Source organism: Fundulus heteroclitus, chromosome 18, assembly GCF_011125445.2.
Source record: "Fundulus heteroclitus isolate FHET01 chromosome 18, MU-UCD_Fhet_4.1, whole genome shotgun sequence".
Lineage (NCBI taxonomy): Eukaryota > Metazoa > Chordata > Actinopteri > Cyprinodontiformes > Fundulidae > Fundulus > Fundulus heteroclitus.
The window spans coordinates 14452106-14475033 of NC_046378.1; the positions used below are offsets into that span (position 1 = coordinate 14452106).

Below are 22928 nucleotides of genomic sequence, written 5' to 3' on the forward strand. Positions count from 1 at the left end.
ATTTTGTACTGCAATTTAAAATAAAGATACCCCACACTGGTGTGAAAATTCACTTTATTCATCTAATGAAACAGAACTTATCACTGACTGCATATTTAAAAACACCTCTAAAATAGACTAACTTGCAAGAGTTAACTTAAAAAAAAAAAAAAAAACCTCTTAACTCTTAATAAACTCTTAACTCTTAAGAAATAAACTCTAAAAAAATAAATAAACAAAAAATAAATAAAATAAACTCTTAACCATCAATAGTTAGTGGTGTACCAGTTGATTAACCAGGGATGGGAATGGGTTAATTTTCTGCATCATCGCTGATTGCTGATCAGACAGTTAAATAATCAATTAATATCTAATAACTCTTCACATTTTAGCCAAACAACCAACAGCTTAATACAAATCTGATAAAGGGCAGCAACAAATAGTTTGATGAATAAATTAGGGTAGCTTTGTAATTTACTTCCTTTTCTGTTGAATTTAATGTGTAAATATATATATATAAAAAAAGGAATCTGAAAAAAAATCTCAAAACTGTATCAGCCAGGAAAAGCCTGCAGGTCCATTTGTAATCATTTTGGTTTTGTTCACAAAATTAACACCCTGCTCATGTTGTTCCGTTGATAAATAACTTGCAGAGAGTTTTTCTTTTTAAAAAGCATGTGGATTTGGCTAAACAGTGTGAAAAGTTATATTTTAAAAGCTTAGGTCCAACAGTAAACATACTAAAAATAAAGGTTGGCTGTAGGAGTATTTCAACAAGCTTATCTAATATGAATAGACGACGCAAGTTGAATTTAAAATACCGCATCAACAGCGAATTTAACTTTCCCGTCTTCCCAACACCGGATGAAACCTGGTGAATACCTGTCTGGATTTTGACTCGGTGCAGTTTGGAGGTAAACTGGTCATTGACTGTAAACACGTGGCCGTTTTCAATCTCCTTGGACTTTGGCTCTTTAGTAAGAACTCTCTGAGTGGGCTTCCCACAGGCCAGAGACTGCAGCGCCCGCACCAGCTCCCTCTCAGGGATATCCGTCTCCTGCTGGATTTCCTGCATTAGAAAACCCGTCAGCTTGGAGTCACTGAGACATTCTCAGGACATAATAGAGGCAAGAATGTGAAAACTTTTAAAGCTGAAACTCTGGATAATATGAAAAAAGGAGGCGTGGCGAACGCTGCAGTGAGGACAGTGGGGCGGTACGTACCTCAAAGGTGGACTTGTCCCTGTTGTTGAAAAGCATGAGAATGGTCATCTGAAAGGTGGACACTTGCAGGATGTGTTTTCTGGTGTTGGAGCCCGTCACCTGGGCCCCTCCCACGCCCACTTCTGACCCGTCCTCCTGTCCATACATTACGAGCTTGTTAGCGTAATGCAAACTACGCAGAAATATCCACAACAAACATTAGAGGCCATAAAAAGTCTGATCTAGAGGACCGAATTTATTTCAGCTTTTAAATGTGTGAAATGAGAAAATAATTTACAGTGCCTTATATATAAAAAAAATAAAGCTAGCCGTCAGCATTTGTGTTTATCAGAAGTTTTAGAATTAACTCTTATATGAACATAAGATGCCGTAGAAAGTATTTATCCACTGCAAGGCTGTTTTCTTGACTTAAATGTTTCCGATAAACAATTTGTAATGTCACACAAAGATAACCTGATGAAATAGAAATGACGTTGTGGGTTATTTTCCAGGCTAATGGCTTTTTGTTTCCCACCAGTTCCTTACAGCAAGACTTGTGTTGCTTTCTGACATCTTTTGGCCTACTTCGTGTTACCAGAGAGGTTCTGTGTAAGCGATCTGTTTGTTCTGGATCGGAGCAAGAGAAATTAAAACAGCGCTTTCTAATAATATGTTTAATCCTAGTTACTTCACACAGGGTTGGTTTATATAGGCCTTTTTCTTTATAAATGACATAAAAATTTGAAAACTGTTTTTTTTGTGTTTACTCTTGTCATCTTTGTCTCATATCACAATCTTATGATATTAAACATTTAACTTTAATAAAAAGGAAAGGAAAAAAAAACCTGGTGGGTCAAATACTTTTTACACAGCTTTGTAAAATCATTACTCCCTCCAAAAAAAAAAAAAAAAAAATGACAGAAGCAGAAGATTTTCCACAATATAAAAAAAATGTAGAATCTATCGAGTTCCTTTAACATTATATAGACTAACATGTCCTGTTTGCAGATCAGTGACATCATGCACTGCAAAAACAGAACTAAAAATAAGTAAAACTGTCTTGAAATGAGTGTGTTTGTCCTTGATTTGAGCAGGTAAATAAGACTATTTGCCAATGGAATGGAGATTTTTCCACTTAAAATAGGAACAATTCCTCTCTATCATCTTATTTCAGGTGCAGGATGTCTAATTATCTTATTTTAGGGGTACAAATACTCATTCCATTGTCAAATAGTCTTATTTACTGGCTCAAATCGAGGACAAATAGACTAACTTTAAGAACATTTTACTTGTTTTTAGATCCGTTTTTGCAGTGTGAAACACCATTACAAAGCAGCACGTTTAGAAGCGTGGGAACCTCCTTTTACGACTGACACATACCTTTTTGATGGGACCATAGAAGGTGGCATTTAAATCTGCAGAACCCATATGGTGCTGTAAGGTGAGTTGTCTACCACTGTGCTTACCGAGATAAAACCTGAAAGCAGAAGAAATCACTCTTTGGTTAGCCTAAAATCTAAAATGATCAAAAAAGTATAAACTACTCACTTTCAGCAAAGGGTAACACCCTAAACAGGAAGTTTGACGTTGCAAGTTGAGCTTTATTGGAAATCTTACATCGTGTATTAATCAGTGGGCAGTAAACAACAAAAAATAAAGGTTGTACAGACTAAACATATGAAAAGCATATTGGTTGCTTTAACAGTACAATCATTCTTTATGTCATTCAATCAGGATTACCTCTAAAAAACTGTCACTGCTTGGCATCAAAACAAAAGGAGACATCATAACTGCTCACATGATTTCACTAAAATCAATCATTTATTGAAAAAAAAAAAAAAAAAAAAAAAAAAAAAAAAAATCAACAACTTCAGGGAGAATTGTTCCACTGCAGTGAAGAAAGCTTAAAGGAACCCAAAAAAGGTGCAGCAGCTCAGGGGTCAAGTAGCCGCCAGTGCAGAGCTAGCACAGACCAGGCAGCACACAGGTGAAAAAGTTTGTGTACGCACAACGAAACGAAGATTTATCAACACTGGAGCTTAGAGCCAGACTGAGAAACAGCAGCTTCAGGGTAAGGCTGCAAAGAAACTGGGATAAATCTGTTCTTCTCAAATTAAACTGGAAGCGACATCTGGAAAGTGAACTGTATTTTTCTATAAAATCCTGTTGTCATTACACGATTGGATAAAAAACAAAAAGTGCTTTCAGGATGTTTCGATATCACTGTGCATCGATACCTTAACAATGGAGCGTCGTCTTAGAAGGCGAAGGTGATAACTGTGGCTCAGCAATCTAAATATTGCCATTTTGGGTCCTGGGTGCCTGTAGACCAGGGGTGTCAAACATACGGCCCGCCGAACAATTTAGTCCGGCCCTGTGGCTAAATGCATTATGATTATAAAAAAAAAAAAACAAAAATATATATATATATATATATATATATATATATATATATATATATATATATATATATATATATATATATATATATATATATATATATATATATATATATATTTTTTTTATTTTTTTCCAGTGTCCTGTCTGGCAATGTGCCAATAAGATGCCACAAAGAGCTCATCAGATTTGACTTTCACAAGTGGACAAGATAAAAGAAAGAGAATGAAAAAACAATTATTGAAAAAAAACATGTATTTCGTTTAATTGAAAATATGCAGTTCCTATATTGTCCACGAGGGGCGCTGTGTTTTAATTAGCAGATTAAGCTTCAGGTGTGGAAAAATTGAAATCATTTCTTAAATTTTATCTGTTTGATGCATTTTGTCATGTAGGACAGTGTTTTTAAGTTCCAAAAAATGTGAATAAATGTTTTTCAACATTGTACAATCACTGTGATCAGTTCTTATGCATAATGCACAAGTAAATGTTTAACTGAGTAAAAGTATTGTTGAAATTGCACATACTTTTCCTAAAAACGCTGAGGTTATATATAATATATAGTGTAAAAGTGATATTAATTTAATATAAAAATCAACAACAAGTCCACTTTTATTAGTTCTATTTAATCTTGCAATGAGTTTACTCGTGTGGCCCTCGAGATCAGATTAAGCTGTATGCGGCCCCTCAACCAAAATGAGTTTGACACCCCTGCTGTAGACACTCCTCAGACCTCAATGCCATTTAAACCTTACTGACCTTTTGCATAAACATGATTTTCTGCCTACACAAGCCTATTTTTTTTAATATACTGACGTAAAGTACAACAAACAAACATACGACACAAAACCAACAATAATAGTGAGTGAAGAAGTAAAGTTTGAGAAAAACAAAAACAAACGTTGGCACAACTGCATTGTTGATTACAGACAATTTAAGACACAACAAACTGATTATAGATTTGTTTTAAGCAGATTTTAACAAGGCAAGGTTAACTGATAAGAGATCATACAAGCTCTAAAAGCTTGGACATGTGTCAGAATCAGTAGAAGGCCACATGTCATCGCTCATGTCCACCTTTAAAGGCCATTGGTAATCCAGTAGCAACATAGGGAAAAAAATAACACTTTTATAGGTTGAAAAAGAAGTCCAAACAGTGATAAATGTGTGGCTGACAAACCTTCTGAAGACTTCAAATGCATGGCGTGGTGAAGGGGGGATATTGCACTTAGGTGTTGCTGATTGTGTTGGCCAGTATCCTGTAGTCAGGACCCTCACAGTGAGATCAACCCCTCCGAGGGCAACCTGGAGTTTGAGAACAGGAAAAACATGGTCGGTTAAAATAAAATGGAAAAAACACTCAAGAAGACTTGGAGATGACTGAAGCCAGACCGCCACTAACCAGGTACATGATGTATAGGAAGTACAAATGTGTTGCATTTTTTTTAAAGCCTCAAAGCTACTAAGATTAAGCGCTTCCTAAACGTGTTCCTGTAATGAATAATCTAAATATAGAGGGAAATAGTCTTGTTTATCTTCAGTGGCAGCAACATGGAGTAACTACGTTAATATTAGGATGCACACCGCTTGGCTGCATGACTGCTTCTGTGCAACAGAGCTTTCAGTAACGGAGCTGTGTATTAACCGCTGACCCATAATAATCTAACTCATCTGAAAGAATGAGCTGCAGCCTGTGGCGGCTCCTCACCCCCGTGGTCTGGAGATGTTGCCTGAACTCGTCCATGGTGGTGTTGGAGATGCTCATGTCCCGAAACATTCCCTCTAGCTTTGACGTGAACTGACAGCCGCACTCCGTCTGAATGATGGAGAGCAAAAACAACCATGATGACAAAAACTGAGATATTTACACATATTTTCTGGTCAAAATAAACAGGAAGATGACGACAACGAGCCATTACCTGCCTGTATGTATGTATACGCGGTACACAGCAGTGGCTAAGCTACATAACATCCTTTGAGGTGGTCATTCACTTTTCTTGCCATTGCTCTGTAGTTTCCAACAGCGTTAACTGCGCTATATGACAGCGGTGCTCACCTTTAGCTTGGAGATCATGTTCTTTTCAGAGTCATCTGAGACGCTCTTGTTGGTGAGCAACCTTCGAGCCAGGTGCTGCTTGTAATACCTCTCAAACACGTCCTTCTCCTGCATGAAGCGGAACAGCACCATCGCCTTGTCCAGTATGGACTCCACCTCCTGCTCCGTTAGCTGATGGATAAAACACACCAAGCGTGGCACAGGGTCAGCACTCCCAACACAACAAAAACAGGACTAGGTCCTATACTAATTCCTGAAATGGAGGCTTTAACCCCCCTAAAAAAAAAACAAACAAACACTGAAGGTAATCTCTCATTTAATCTGATTTAGATTACGACAAAAAAGGACATAAACTTGAGTAAGGTGATACATTTTGCATGATTATGCTAGACCAGGCTGACAATAAGGTAAGTAGAGCTGGTTCCTTTAGAGGCAAAGTTTTGTATATTGGTTATAAACAGCACCCTTTATCGACTTGTGTGTTTAAGATGGTAAAGTATGGACTGTCCTACGACTGCAATGTGGCTTCTTGCCTTGCTATGGAGAAATTAACATACATTAACTTTTTGTTTTGTCTTTTTTTCTTCATAGTAGGTACATCTGCCATTACCCTCTAACATAGAAAGGATTCCTGGATCAATGTGTGCTTCAGTGCTTTTGTGTCGCTGCTCTGTCTTCTGTAACCCCCAGTCGGTCGAGGAAGTAGACCGTTTATCCTGAGCCTGGTTCTGCTGGAGGTTTTTCTTCCTGTTAAAGGGGAGTTTTCCTCTCCACTGTCGCTTCATGCATGCTCAGTATAAGGGACTGCTGCAAAACCATCAACAATGCAGATGACTGTCCCTGTGGCTCTACGCACTCAGGGTTCCTACAGCATACGGCAAGTTAAATTCAAGACTTTTTAAGACTTTGTAATGCCACTTGAAATAAAAAGTTAAGACCAACTTCACGATAAACAAGATAAACCTGGTTGCGACAACTTCACCCAAATGTTTATTTTAACATAAACCATTACTTTCTGGCTCAGTAGACATGTTAAAGATTTTGAAAAACATTCCATATAGGAGGAAAGCTAAAAAACACACAAATTACAGATATATTTTTAACAACTACTGAACTGAATTTACAAACTTTGTTTTGTTCCCTACTAAAATAAACTATAAATCAGTGCCAACTCTTTCTCGCAGCTATGGTCCGGCCGCAACAGTTTTTATCGGTTCCGCTATCGGGACAGAACCAATAATGGTTACATTGAGCCGTTCGATAAACTTAAAAAAAATATAATTGAATTAATTATTTTACTGTTTGGTAAGGATTACAAAAATAAAATCCTATTTATGACCTGGTAACAATTTTAAGACCTAAGAAAGACTGATTTAAGACATTTTAATGCCAATTAAGGCCTTAGTTTTATATTACAGAATTCAATGCCTTTTAAGACTTTTTAAGGATCCGCAGGAACCCAGGCTCTTTTATGAGGAGTAAACGCTGCTTGTCATCAAGACTCTATGCAATCTACTGGGTTTCCTTCGAGAGGAAACTTTTTTAACCAATCTTGTCTGGATGATATGACTGAATTTGACTTTGTGAAGTGCCTTGAGATTTTACGTGATGTGAATTGGCGCTATAGAAATAAAACTGAATTGAATGGGTACAGGAAAGACAGTAAAACACGGAGAAGCAGCATTTAGTTCCTATGCTCCACTTATCTGGAACAAACTACCAGAAAACTGTAAAAGTGCAGAAAACCTGAGTTCTTTTAAATCAAGATTAAAAACATTTGTTTAGGACTGTTTTTGACTGTTCTAGTTAAACTGTTCTACTGAAACAGCATTAGGTCAACTTTTTTAGTCCAACTGCTTCTTTTTTGTTTCTTTATTTTATTCCTACTTGCTTATATTCTGTTTTATTTTCCTGTATTTTAATCATGTAAAGCACTTTGCATTGTCTCTGTACTGAAAAAAATATGGGACACCCTGATGCAAATTTTGGAAAGTAACCATGTTGAAATGAATGAGTGAGATGGAACAAAATAAAAGAATAGCACCTATTAAGATTTATATTGATTCATATAACTATGTCTTTCATAAGATAACGTTATATTCATAAATGTATTTACCGCTATGCATTAGTATCATTTTTGTAGCAGAATTGTATTTTATTTTACATCTTGTTGATTGTGGGTGGGGTGTGTTCAATGTTTTGTTGTATGAATGCATGTATTCTATGTTTCATACATGCAAAAACTCAATATAGTGTTTGAAAAAAAGTAGAGCTATTAACTCACCCCTTTTACTCCCTTCTTCAGCTTGTCATCGATGAAGAGCGAGAGGTATTCTGGTGAGCGGGAGTTGAGGTTAAGGAAGTACTCGAAATCGCCAGCAATGGTTTGTTTGAAGAGTCGGTCGTTATTGAAAGACTCTAGGAGGAAACGGTCAAAACGCGACTTCAGGTCCAATAAACCCTGCGAGGAGGAAGCAGACCGAGGCGGTGATGAGAACAGCTTTTTGATTCAACATATTTAAACAAGATTCTTAAAGAGCATACCTGGATATAGTCGACGGGATTCTTTCCTTCCCCCTCCTCGGAAACGAGTGCCTTGCCTTGCTCCCGCAGGTATGAGCTCATGCACTCGCACATGGTCTTCAGCCCGTTGGGAACTCGACTGAACAACTTGTACATGCACGCTAAATCTGTGGACGGATTGCAGAAACCAATGTTTATACAGACGGAAAACGAGCCGCCGTCTTTCCTGAGGTGTTTCAGAGCCAGTCAGGTGTTCAGACACACAACAGTCATCAACATGAATATCAAGCTTGGCTTTTAAGTTTGGATAATAATTATGGGGCACGAGATCAATCAAAATGAAAAAGAACTGAGAGAAGAAGTTCGAATTGAATGCATTTTTCTCTAAATCAACATCTCTTTAACATACATACACACACACACCTAAAAAGGCCTATTGGTTAAATGTTTCTCAGCTACTTGCAGAGAAACCATGAACAAAGTTTTGGTAAATTCCTGGCAGGATATTTGACCTCTGATCTTGGCAGAAATGGTAAAACTATTTTAACTTGGTTAGTTTCCTGACATAGACTCAGTTTTTAGTCAATTAATGTATTAATGGGGTTGAGGCTTGGACTTTTAGGAGAGAAAGTAACCCATCTGATCCTAGTTTTGATGTATTGGGTTCATTGTGTCGACACGTAACCACCTCCAAGTTTTTAAGCATCTGAACCAAATGATCTCTTTCTGATAAAAGGAGACGCTGGAAGACCGCCGAGGCTACCCACAGCGAATCACTTAGAGCAAGACAGTTTGGAAATCAACACCTTCGAGCTCAATTAAAGTCTGCAGGAGTGCAAACACTACATTTGAGCTGCTGAGTCACAAAAAACAAGAACTACGTTTGGAAGAGAGGCCTTCAGATTTGACAACATGCATGGTGGCGGTAGTGTTAAGCTGTAGGTCTGTTTCTGTGCCAGTGGTACTACTGTAGCATGTAAACACAAAGGAGGAGGACCATCTTCAAATTCTCCATTTTCACTTCAACAGCTAAATGCTTTTAACGTTTATACAGCGGGAAGTTACAACAGCACAATGATCTGAAACACGCATCGTGGTTTTAGAACGGATAAAGCAGGCTAACATTTAGCTTCTGGGATAGCCTCGACAGCCTCTCAGCTATAAATGGGTGGATTACCATTAAAAATCAGGTCCATACCGGCAAACTAATTATTTACATGGACTTCACCAACAATTACAAATAAGGGTGGTCAAATATCCAGCTGGAGGTGTGCAGGAAGCTTAAAAACATGAAGTTTCCCTTCAACTAGAGGTAGACGGATACATCGGCTGGCAGATATTTGCATTTTTTCCTGTATCAGTATCGGCTAATACGTGCATGTGTTGGCCGATCCATTAGTGCATACAGCAGCCATGCCTTAAGATCACGGGAAGCACATTCATTACCACTACCTCCCTGGCATAGAGCGGCTGGTAATGTTGTAAAATGACTACAATAGACTTTAAAATACTTAGAACTTTTGTTACTGCAATAAAAAAAAAAACAATATTGGGATAAACCATTCGGTCCATATTTCTCACCCATACAGCACATCCAATCCATATTTTTATTATAAATTAAAAGATATTGTTTATTGCACATTTGTTCCATCCCGCAAAAGGGACTGTTCAGAGGCATCTCGTTTATTAAAATGCCAATATTCATGCTAATGAGTGTATGTGGACCTTTGGCTGACGCTGTTTAGCTGCAAAGCGCAAATAAAAAGAGTAAAGTTATACTAAACAGTCAGTAAAGTCCATGTTTCCCTTAAATCAAATCCTGTTCGAGCCGCTTTTATAGAGTAACAGGGAGAAGCTGGAGCCTCCCGTTTATTTGCTCTGTGAAATGAGATCTGTGTCATATTTGCAGCCTGTGCGGCTTTTATTTTCAGAAATAACCAACTACGTGACTGCACCCATACCGTCCGTCTTGCCGTTCTTCAGCATATGGACCAGGCCCGAGTTCTCCATCTCTACGATGGTCTTCATGTGCTTGGAAATGAGCTCCCGCTCCACCACCTTGACGATGGGCTCCTCCGTCGACTTATCCAGGCAGTGCATTACCCGCTCAATCTCCTCATTAATTCTGGCCTCTACCTTCTTTATGTACACACTCGCACTGTTTTCTGCAAGGAACTTTTGGCTCTCCATCTACGTGATAACAAGGGATTTATAGGAATAATCATCAGCCGTGGTTCAACGCTGCTCTGGCAGTAATCTGCACAAGGTTTCATTCGCATGCTCTCGTATGTCTACGGCTCCCCAAGGAAGAGAGAGAAGATGCAGCAACAGGTAAAAGCGGATTTTTAATTTCAAGACAATACAGCTACTACGCTGAGAGAAATTTCACCCAAACCTGGAAAAACTCTGCAGACATTTCCAAGAACGGCGCTTCAAAGTCTTCCTCATAAACGGATCTCCCTTCAAGGCCGAGGATCATTAACATTTGGCAGGCGTTTCTAATGGCCCCCCTGAAGGAGAGGAGAAGCACACCACATGTTGGAGGAACATGAAAGAAAAACCTAAAATTATTAAAAAAAAAAAAATAATCTTTTGGTGGGGTGTACATTGTATCATCTATAGCCACCAGCCAACTTCTCAATATTAATTCACTCTTTATTTTGGAAACTTCATGGACCCGACGCAGCTTGAGGTTCAGGAAGATAAATATTTTAAAACATCCAAGGCTTTAAAGATTTCCCCCAAACAGTTTTACCAGCGCCTTTATTTCTAACTTCAATCTCTCTCTGATCACAATTAAACCTCCCATAATTAGGCGTTACTTAATGGGGAATTACTCATGAGGTTTAATCTTTGATGCGCAATGCTCGCCTACCTGTCCACCACTTCCCCCTTCCTCTCCCGCGCTATCATGTCCAGCAGGGTCTGTCGAAGGTGGTCTCTGATGCAGCCGTAGCGAACCACCTGATCCCTGAAGATGATGAGCCCCAGGTTGTAGACGTTCTCTACATTGTTTTGCTGCACATAAACTCGATCCTTTGGCACAAAAAACAAAAAAAACAAAAACAAAGAACGGTTAAAAGTGTCGTAGGATATGTGGGGGCTGCAGTTTCCTGAAGATGGACGGGGCAAAAGCCGCTATAAGCCCGTACTCAGCTGGAAACACCTGCAAGCTGACATTTACACAAAATTTTAGGGTTCTCCCACCAAAGCGGCTCCAGTGCTGGTAAGCCAGAGAAATGTATGAATTAATTTATCATCAATTTTAAAACACGGTCACCATTGTTGCTAACCGACTTAAACTTCACATTTACATGGAAAACAGCAGCTATCAGCAGTTATGATGATGATCCACATATAACCTTTGTGACGGACGATATTAATGGATGCTACTGCATAGGGCAGGACGATAATTCAATAACAATATATATCGATCAATAGACGTGTGGCGCGATAGGGAAAAAAAAGGGTAGATAAAAGTTCGATAGAGAGTTTTCCTTCCTTCCTTTCAGCCTATCATATTAGTTGATGCTACAGTCACTGCTTCCTCTCGACCAATCGTAATCGCGGACCCAGACACGCCGTCACAAAGCGCCGCCCTCTCAAACCACAACACAGAGCACGTGAATATGTCGCAGCAAGGAGCGGCGGAGGAAACGGTCCCAAAACGGGGTTTTACTAGTTCGCCAGTCTGACTGAAATAAACCAGTGATTTGTAAAACTTGCAAGGAACCGGTAAAAACAAAGTCTGGTAACGCAACCAACTTGTTTCATCACGTAAGCCGCTCCGCGTCTCCGCAGGAATCTTCTGGAAGTTCTTCCAAAACAAAGCAGGTATAGCAGCTAAACTGGGCTCTCTTCTTTGTGATAAAATAAAAAAGCGTCCAAGCAGCATAAGGACATCATGCATGCAGTAACATGCTTCATAGTGATGGATATGATGCTGTTGTCTGCAGTTGGAAAACCTGGCTTCAAACAATTACTCGCCACTCTTGATCCACGATATAAAGTTCTGGGACGCAAATTTTTCTCTAACAGCACTCCCTAAACCATGTGGGAGTGCAGAGAATCAGTGCAAAATGAGCTGCAGTCTGTTTCCTTACACGCATCAACCTCGGACCTCAGCCCTGCGTCAGCCTCTCAATTGACTATATAGACAGAGAATGAAACCTGAGGAGTAACTAGTGTACTATTCCCACCTAAATAGGCTATTCTATTTATTTATTTATTTTTTAACTTTTTTTTGGTCTTTTTACTGGTCACTTTAGTTTATTCTTTGTCAGTATTTAATAACATCATCCAGTCTCTTAAGTTCAGTAATTAAAAAAAAAAAAAAAAATCAGTTATGGGTAAAAATGTTGGTTAAATAAGGATTTAATTGAGATTTAGTGTTTATGTGTTCTTTATTAAAAGTAAATCATTTAACAATATCATAAGAGCCAGGTTTTAAATCTTTTTGATAATTATCGATATCGATCAATATGCATTTTTTTTTTTTTAAATCGACAAGCTTTTTTTCTATATCGTCCACCCTACTACTGCAACCTTTGAGCAGTGCAGAAGTTTTGTGTTTAAAAAAAAAAAAAAAATTAACTTAGGAAATTAAAAAGTAAAACTACAGCCTTTTAAACCTGTCACTCCTTACATATTCATGGAGGTGCTTGTTTCAATGATCCTGCCTCCAAGCGTGGAGCAGTAACAACATTCAAGATACACCAAGATATCAAAGACTAGCAAACTGCATTCTGTTGAATGAAAAACGATCCAAATTAGATTTTAGTCATGCAGAGAAAAATCTATGTAAAGGTTTAACAGCTGTAGCACAGCGAACGTGGCTATGACAACAGTGGTGGCCTTTAAAACTGCTTAGGAAGGCTGACAACAAGCAGACGCAGGACCTGATGGACATCCAGAAACAACAACAAAAAAACAACAACTAACTTTTTGTTTTCTGATAAAAGCAGCACCAAGCCAGCATTTCAGCTCACCATGTACATCAGGATGTCTCGGATCATCACCATGGCCGTCTGGTGGTCGTTCCACGCCTGATTTAGCGTCTGGAGGAAGTTATTGTTCAGGGAGTTCAGGACGTCTTCTCGTACCTTAGGCAAAATTAAAAAAAAGAAGAAAGGTTCACATGGGTGGTGCTACAGCGGTTTCTGCGGTCTCAGTGGCAGAAAAACATTTAAACATAGCATCCATAAAGGAAAACAGGACACCTGGAAGAAGCTGTTATTGCCACCCTCGCTGGCCGTTTGCAGAGCGCTTCCAGCCACGCTGCAGCGTGACTCAGCGCTTTTAACTCGGGGCCTCAGAGGAGGAAAAACTTCAGGGCACGCTGACCTTCTTCCCTTTTTATCTCATTTAGGGCAGAGATGATGAATTATCACCTCAGCTGCACGTGTCACATCAATTTCACCACTTAAACGCTCTAACTTTTTCCTTTTCACACCTTTCAACTAGATCTCAGAGGGAGAGAGAAAAAAAATAAGCCATCTAGCGGGTTGGAAATGCTTAAAAGACTTCGAAGATGAGACGATCCCAGCAATTCTTAATGTCATGAAAATAACTAGTTTCCAAAGGTTTAATTGAATTACGATTTTATTCAAAACTAATAAATATGATTCAACAGATCTCTATCAGTAATTAATCATCCATTTAATCCACTGGTGGCTGTAGAGATATTAACGAGGGATAAATCTGTATTAAGCTGTGTTGTTGAGGTCACTTAACATGACTTTCAGAAAGCTAAATATCAGCAGCAAATATGCTTCAAAGCATAAATATGGCTCATGTTGGAGATGTAAATTGGAAAAAACCCTCAGATGCTGGTGGTTTTGTAAACGACTGCAACATCACCAGTCATGACAAACCCAGACTTTCCTAAGTTTTCTCTGTCTCACTTGTCATTAGGATGCATCTGTCTGAGGTCTGGGCATGAGGGCTGCAAGAGTTTAGTAAAAGTTGTTATATGGGATAATACTGGGAAATGTTACAATCATGATATAGCTTGCAATAAATACAGAAATAATGAAACTGTTAATGTCTTTCTGCTTTAGGATCATAGCAAACTTAGATCCCGGATAATTCTTAGTCTATCCAGCTACTGAAAAACAAAAACAAAGTTTTTAAAGGTTGTCTCCGTCCGAGCTGTGACGTTTCGGCAATGAAACATCTTCGCTGTAGTTTATCGACTTTACTATCTTTTTACCTTCTCAAACTTTTTACTTTGCATCAAACAACAAATGTCACCAAACATATATGGGGCACATGAAGCCTGAATGCATGGTGCTTAAAGGGATCCATGATTAGTTGAACATGTTGGCCCAAATATGCTGTAGCTTTCCTATTAACTTAAAAAAAATACTGTTTGTGATACGTAAACACTCATTTTCTTAAAAAAATTGTCTATCCTGTTATATTTTCACCATTGGACGTTGCCATTTTCCCCCTGCACAATGCATGCTGGGTTGATGACACGGTTAGGTCCTACTGGACTCGAACCTACAGAGTTAAAGCCGGGCGTACACTGTACGAGTTTTTCAGTCGTGGTACTTATATACATCTCAAACTGTGCGACGGAACCGCGGGGTTTAAAAAGTTCACCGCTCACGATCTGTGCAGCGCGACGCTCGGACGAGACCGGACTGCTCACACTGTACGTCGTGTCCCCTCTGGAACCGCTCGCTGTGGTGGCAGAGGCAGGCGAGCAACGGTAGGTGACAGGGACCCAGAGCAGGGGTTCGAGCCCAGCTCTGGCGAGGCCCGCAGGAGGCACCGGGCGTCAGGGGAACGGAGGGGAGAGAGGAGGGACGAGACGCACCGGCGGCCGCGCGGCACGGCAGGTCGCCCGGCCCGCAACCACCCCCCCCCCCAGCAAGCGGAGGAGTGCCGAAACAGGCGGCCAGCGCGTTGCACGGACCGGACGGCTCGCCCTCCCCAACACCGGCCGGAGGTCGCTTCAGGGACGCCCGCTTCCCTCCCTCCGCTGGCGGGGACGGAGAGGAGGGGAGGGCGCCCCCTCGTAGCTCTGCTTGAACAGCAGGATGCGCTCACGAAAACCTCACGACAGCCGACTGAATTTCAAACATGTTTGATTTTCACCGATCGTCCGATTCCTGATCTGGAGGTAGTCGTGAGAAGCCAGTCCCCCCTCCTCCCCCCCTCTACGATCAAGCTGAAATTCGGCCGATTCAAAAAATGCTCGCACGACTGAAGAATCGGCCCGAAAAGGGGAAAAACTCGTACAGTGTACGCCCGGCTTAACACGCCTATAATCACCCAAGTTGTTTTTTTTAATTGCATTGAGTTTGACTGGTGTAAATCTAGACAATGGCACACTGTTGGAGCAGTAGATTAAATGGATGATTGATTACTGATAGTTGGCTGTAATTTCGAAACAAAAAAACAACAGAAAAATGAGGAGAGTCTTCATCGCTTCTTGCATTAAAAAAAAACTTCCAAAGGACCCACATTTGTGCTCTCAACACTTCTCTCCAGAACACCTCGAGTCGTTTGTACCAACTAGGGCTGGACGGTGTGGCCAAAACTTATGTCACAAGCAAAACGGGCATCAAGTGCATCACTGTTCAAAGCATCTCTCAAGCTTTCAGCTAATGATTCCTAATAATTATTACATGTAGAAACATTTATAAATGAGCTTTGACACTCAACGAACAGCTATGTATGATGGGAAGAAACTATCTTAAAACGTTGACTTTCCCCCCCCAGCATTTAAAACGACATTCACTGTGAAAGAGAGGCAGAGAGCTGCAGCAGCCAATACAGTCTGTATGATACCACTTCCTCTGTGCTCTGCTCAAACAGCAGCAGTGTGGCAGAGCTGCGTAGAGCACGGATGAGATACCAGCCTTTCAGGTTCAGAGGAAAGCCCCAAGTTTGTGAAGCAGGAGAACAACTTCTCTCCAAGTTTTGTCCTCGCACGATTAACTGGAACCACGCAGACACACGTTACAGGTCAAAGTATCACTGAATCAGGGCTGGGGCTTTATCGTATCGTTTTATCGTTACTGTGAAACTTTTCTTTGGGTTCATATTGACAACGATGAATTTCAATTAATAATGTCTGAAACCTCAAAAACTGCTAGTATTGTTATTTTAGCTATTTTCTTCATTGTTGGTTTCTTCAGAGCATCAATAAATTAAAAAATATAAGTGAATGTTGTTACTGTGTGAAGTTTATTGATAAAAATCCCATTTCTTTACATAACTTGTGTCCTGATAGTTTGAAGTTTGTTTTAATATATGTCAGGGTTTCCTGTAGGATTCTTTATAACTTTCTTGATAGACTACGCCATTATCTAATGACAATAGAACTGAGCGAAAGTCTCCGATTTAAGCCTGTTTGCTGTTGAGATGAAACCGGATAACTGAGAATATACACAGACACGACGTAGGAAATAGCTCATACCAGCTCTCACTGCTGCCTCAATACGGCGACTCCAGAACAATTAGTGCGTTCACGTAAAGTCCTCATTAACACCAAAATACTCGCCAGACACGTTGCTAGTCGCTTTTTGGAAGAAAGTCGCTGGAGGTGTCTCAAAAGTCACTAAATATAGCAACAAAGACGCTAAATGGGCAACACTGGACTGTTGTCTCCTTTCCTGACAGCAGCGCTGACAGTAGCCACAAGCTAGCTTTGACAGGAAGAAGCAGGCAGTGTTTTTTTTTTTTCAAAATAAAGTATATTTTAACGTTTCATGATGTTTATATTAATTTCAAACTCTGATTATGGTGAGCAAAACGCCACGATCAATTACATGTAGCGGAAACAGTGTTACATTTTTAACTGTGTTTTTAAGGAAAGTATTTGCATTTATGGGGTTATAATTGACACAAAGTCACAGCCACAAAGTTGTAAAAAGACTAAAAGAAGATGCTAATAGTCTTTATTATCAATTTTATCATTATCATAATAGTATCACAATATATTGTGATAAGATTTGAAGTCCATATCACCCATCCCTACAATGAATCATATGAAAAAAAGGGGGAAAATATGCAACCACTAGCAAATTATTCAAGGGAAGTGCTAGGTACAAAACCCTCAACAGCAGGAAAATGTGAGTTCGCTGAGGATTAGAGGAGCGGTCTAATTAGATTATATTAATATTAGATATTAAAAAACGTCCTGTAGAAACTGAAAATCTGATAGAGGCTGCAGAGTCATAGATCATATATGACTGGGTTAACAGAGGACACAACCATAATACTAATGTAGATCAAGCATCTATATAAGTACTGCTGAAATTTTGTGTTGTTTTGAAGTATTTTTATGGGATTGATTTTAACTCAAACATAGTATCTGGCATATTAGAAAAAGAGACATCATGATAGGACATCCCTAATCTAAAACCTGTAAGAAGCGCTGTTAAAAGAAGAAACAAACCCAATATCCCACTAATTACATGCTTTGAAACGCAACTGAAGGATCTCATAGTTACCAGATCCAGTGCTCAGCAAAATCTGTCCTACAAGGTTTAAAAAGATGCTACTGAATTAAACTAGTACAGTCTTTGCTCTGCGAGAAAGACAGAGACCTGCAGCAGCAAATTTAGTCCTTAAATAAATTCCATGATTGTTTTTAATGCAGACCATGGTACAAATCCCAATATGAAAAGTGATGCTGAGTTTTAACGCCTGGGTTGAAACAGAAGCACCATGATATAAAGCACCTGGACCTTTGAGTCTCGCTTTGACTAACTGGCCTCCCCTGCAGCGCTCCTGACTAACTGGTTAGAAAACACGACCCTTCAGTCTGTTTTTCGGCCTCTCTCTGACCCGGGGCGATTGCTGGGGCCTCCACCTGAGCGTTCTGCAGGTTCTAACAAAGCAAATCAGCCAGAGATGAGTTAAAGGCACGGGAGAAATCAAAGAACACGAGCCTCACGGTGCTGTCTGCCTTGTTCAGAGGACAGCGGGTTTGTTGAAGCAGGTGCATGATGGCATCTTCAACTCCGCGGCGGTCCTGATAGTTGCCTGTTTTCTTACTCGGGCGGACCAGCAGGAGTCCCTCTACGACCTTCAAGTCGTGGGATGTCCGGGCAACAGGTCTACAGTCGTTGAGGACTGATGGATGAGTTTTCCTTCTCAGAATTAGCTGCTGCAGCTACAAAGCTCTGGGAGGACCCCCGAAGACTGATAAAGGTGACAACATTATCATCACTATAGGTCTGTCGTGATAATCAATAAGTCAATTAATCGCACGATAAATTTTAATCACATGATCAATTAAAATAAGTGTGATGATTTGCGTAGGCACGCTTGTTTCTTTCCCTTTGTGTTTCTGCCTCCTCTCCCTGAGACGGGATGACAAAAAGGTTTCAGCACGATGCATCGGTGTCTGCACACCCTCCCTCTTCGCTTCCTCGGTGTAGGAGGGGTTAAGTCTTGACAGGGTTTCCCACAGAAAATGGGGGAATCCTGGCGGTAGTGGTCTGGTGGGTTGCAGAGGATGCGTGTGGTCCAGAGGATATACTTATGTTATTATGCCATTATTAAATTAGTTGAAAGACGTCTCCAGATGACAATATCATTTATCTCGATAGTTTTTAGAAAAATGTATCGTCCAGCAAAAGTTGTTATCGTGAAAGGCCTACATCACACAGACCTCAAAGTTGAGCGAAGGGTACAGAAGACAAATTAAACAGAGAAGTGAGAAACTACTAACCTGACTCTAGCCAGACGAATGTCACTCCACCTAGCTTCACTTACATCCATCTGGGACCTCTCCATAGGAATTGCCTTTATTGAAGGCTGGGCCTTATCAAAAATCCTTGCATATGATTGGATAAGCCACTTGTCTGTCATCTTTATCGACGTGCTATTTCAACCACTCACACCGAAGCTAACCCCTGACGCTGATGATAACGACTCAGGAAAAAACAAAACTTTTTTTTTTTTTATGTGTTCGCGGCTCTAGTGTTACGCGTTTTATTGACAGTGAGCTGACAGGAAGAGGGGGGAAGACAGGCGGCAAAGCGCCGCGGGTCGGAGTCAATCCCGGGCCGACCGCGTTGAGGACTAAAGGCCTCCTAACATGTTTCGCGCTAACCGCTCCGCCACGGACGCGCCCCGGAAAACAAAACATCGTTTCCACCAACAAAAGCCTTCAGAGCCGTTCTCTGATGTTCTTTTAATGAAACAATATTAGGTAGATTGGACAACACGGAAGAAATAGCAGCATCAATGTTAACGCTTGCTTCCTCGATGCGAGCCGCCATTGTTTTTTTTTACGGTCGCTTCTCCACTACGTCACATCTATGAAACTCCAGCCCTGCGTCCTGATTGGCTGGACAATAAAATTGGTTGGAGAAATCACTTTCTATGGGAGATGTCCCAGATGGATGTGAGTGAAGCTAGGCGGAGCGAAATTCAGCTGGCTAGGGTCAGGTTAAGAAACTACACCCTTCCCTAAAGTAGAGAGGTGTCCGCGCATAGAAGCAGCCTGCACACGCACAAAAACCACAAACTGGGTTTTAACTTGTATTACTAAAAAAAACTGAACACAAAAACAACATAGTTAATATTTCTGCACTATTTGGGCCGCATTTATGTGCCATATATAATAATACCCCCCTCCCCCCAGCAACATCCAGAGGTTAACGTTTTCTTGCTGTAGTATTACCGTTTATGCAAAAACTGGCCTGATCTCTTCTAATCGTTCTTTAAGCTCTCACAGCAGGCAAAAATCTCTATCAAATACTGATCAGACAAAAACGTAGTTTACAACATTTACATTAAATACATCTTGATGAGATTATGTAAGCGATCAAGGAGAGACAAAAGGCGGAAGTGACACCTTAGCAGGACTCGACCAATTAGAAAAAATGAATACCAAAGTCTCTTTAGGGGGATAAATATCTGAGCCAGAACGCTGTTTGGCACTGCAGGCAGTGGGAACTGCGGGTTTGAAGCAAAGAACAACTCAAAGCCCCCCCCCCCCCCCCCCAAATAAAACAGCTCCTGCAGTCAAAACGCAGCCAGATGCACTCTTCTAAATGTTTCCCTAAATCTGCCGTCACTTGACCTTCAGACTCTCTCTGGGGCTGCTTGTGCAGCGATCTGCAGAGTCTTACTTTGTTGATGAGATGCTCAGTGACAACTTCCCGCAGGCCCGTGTAAAGCTTCTCTCCGTGTTTGTGAAGCACCATCGTGTAGGCATTCCTGTAAAGTTCCTCAAAGCTCAGGCCGCTGTTGTTCTTCCTCTGGATTTCCTGGATGGCGTTTTTTAGTAGGTCCCAGATATTGTTGACATACTTCTCATCCATCGTCATCTGTAAAAAACAAACCCCAAAAAAACACGTTTAGACCCAAGAGTCCAGTCATTGAATTATAATAAAGTCAGAATCTATTTGTCTACGGTTTCTCCACAAGCGTAGATTACATGTTATAGTCGGACGGTCTGAACACAAATTAGTATCCAGTATTCCTGTAGGAAACCTAGCATTTTAATAATTAGGAGTATATCAGGTTTAAATTGGCTGCCCGTGAGCTCCAACTAGCACTAGATTATAGGGCTGGACAATAATTCAATAACGATATATATCGATTGATAAACGTATATCGATTATAGAAAAAAGGGTAAATAAAAAGTTCAATAAAATAAAAAGTTTTCCTTTCATTTGCATTCTAGCCTTGTAGGTCAATATTACAGTCAATAATCCTCCTAACCAATCACATCGCAGACCCAGGAATGGTCTGCCACCAGGCCCCGCCCCCTTCAAAGAGTTCAGAGAGCAAGCATTCGTTTTTTTCCTTTTTTAAAAACTTGTAGTTTTGGTAAAAACTTGGTTGAATAAAGGGCTGAATTTGAATTCAGTGTTTGTGTGTTCAGTTTCTAAAAAAAAAATAAAATAGATCACTAAACAACAGCATAAAAATGGTCAGGGCTGCACTTAAAGTATGTTTTGAATTTGTTGATAATTATCGATATCGAGCAATACGATTTCTATTTTATCGATATCTTTTTCCCCCCATATCATCCAGCCCTCCGATTACCTCTGTAGTTTGACAGCGAGCGAGGGAGTTTGGGTTATCTTGAGAAAACGACAAATGTGTACGTTCATATTCCTTCAGACAGTACGGTTACAATTTAGCTAATCCACAGCCCTAGCTTTGTATTATTTTCCCCCTTTATTTCTATTTTTAAAGTGCATTGAGTCAAAACATTCCGCAACATTTTTGTAAGATAGCTTAAGCTATGTTTGGCATGCTGTTTCAGCAGATAAGAGACTGTTGTTGCTCTTTTTCTCCATTACTGTCAATGAATCTTTGAGTAACCTCATCAGTTCCTGATCTGGACGCCTTTAGTGATTAAACAGCTAATTAATCAGCCGAGTTTGACAGGAAAAACCCCCCCAAAAAAACTAAATCCAAACATCCTATTGACAGCGACTACCATTAATCATGTTATCAAGCAAATGAAGATGTAAGATAAAAGCAGTAAGTCGTCACATTAGTCCAGGTGGATTCCTCTTCTTTATACAACAGTCTATACACTATATACAAGTGTATAGACACTTTTAGGAAACAACTAAAGACCCACTTTTTTAAACTTGTTTTTTAGCTCAATACTGTGTTTTACTGTTTCTGTATGTTGTTTTAATTTATTTTTTATAAACTTGTGCAGCACTTTTTGACCCTGGTCTGTGAAAAGTGCTATAGAAATAAAGTTTACTTACTTACAACAAAGCTGCGCAATTTAACATTTATCCAACTCCAGCTATTCAACACATGACATACTAAGCTTTTCAAACTTTGTTTTATAAACTATAAAAGAGTTTAAACATTTTATGTCATCAGCAACGATAGACTATGACGAAATGCTAACGCAAAATATCAAAGTTGGGGTTGAGAGCACAATGCTGGTTTAAAAAAAAAACAAAAAAACAATAAGTGCGGAATATTTAGGATATTCTCCAGACTCCGCATTCGGTTAAATTCAATAGGCAACACCAATAGTGCATTTGGCAATAATTAGTACAAGGGACAAAAATATTCTGGACTGGAAGAAAAAGATATATATATATATATATATAATAGCTTTTTTTATGGGTCTTCACTGCATGACGGTGGGTTTTATTAGTCAGAGTCAACCGGTCCAAACAGGAATCAGCAAACCTGAGTCTGATTTCGTGGATCAAAGTTAAAGGTTTTTAACTCACTGATCCAAGAGCCGTTTTTCCTCAATCAATACAACTTTCCACCGGCCCACCACAGGGTTGCTCACGGTAAGCCGGCGAACATTTCATTAACTTTGCAGTCGAAAGAATCAGTCTGAGCCTTCTTAAAGGGGGAGCGCATCACCACAGTCCTGTTGATAGCTCAGATCCTGATGAGACGAATCTTTTTAAAACACCCTGGACACTGAAACACATGCTACCTGACTTTATGAAGTCTTTCCCTCAACCTGCACTGAATGTGATCAACAATGCTGCTTTTCAACTGGTGGACAAGCATTTTGGGGCTGTTACCTGATGATGCTCGGTCTTTCAATTTACATTTTGCTACAAAAGACAAAAAAACAAAAAACAAACTGCTTCATTAATGGCTGGACATTTTAAAGGGAAATGACATCTTGCAATGTCTCATTTGAAAGTGTTTATTTAATCTCTTTGAAGGTTTTGTATCACTGCCTGGTGTGGTAATTTGTCTCTGGCCAATGAGATCAGGCTTAGTAGGCCGGCTAAAGTGGAGGATAAGATCTTAGGGAAGAATCCAGGACGGGTTGTGGCCTTTTAGAACAG

At 40.0% G+C, this 22928-nt stretch overlaps 1 protein-coding gene across 1 annotated transcript in view; it reads right to left on the reverse strand.

Moving 5' to 3' along the window:
* Positions 1-22928, reverse strand: part of cul3b (cullin 3b) — a 28469-nt gene that overhangs the window by 2233 nt on the left and 3308 nt on the right. Inside the window, exons 2-14 of the mRNA XM_036149592.1 lie at positions 20259-20456; positions 13146-13259; positions 11033-11193; positions 10553-10667; positions 10119-10347; positions 8179-8324; positions 7919-8095; positions 5635-5805; positions 5287-5394; positions 4759-4883; positions 2562-2658; positions 1203-1337; positions 862-1048 (exon numbers count right to left, since the gene is read on the reverse strand). Of these exons, the coding sequence (XP_036005485.1) occupies positions 862-1048; positions 1203-1337; positions 2562-2658; positions 4759-4883; positions 5287-5394; positions 5635-5805; positions 7919-8095; positions 8179-8324; positions 10119-10347; positions 10553-10667; positions 11033-11193; positions 13146-13259; positions 20259-20456 (1963 nt within the window). The remainder of the gene's footprint in view (positions 1-861; positions 1049-1202; positions 1338-2561; positions 2659-4758; positions 4884-5286; positions 5395-5634; positions 5806-7918; positions 8096-8178; positions 8325-10118; positions 10348-10552; positions 10668-11032; positions 11194-13145; positions 13260-20258; positions 20457-22928) is intronic.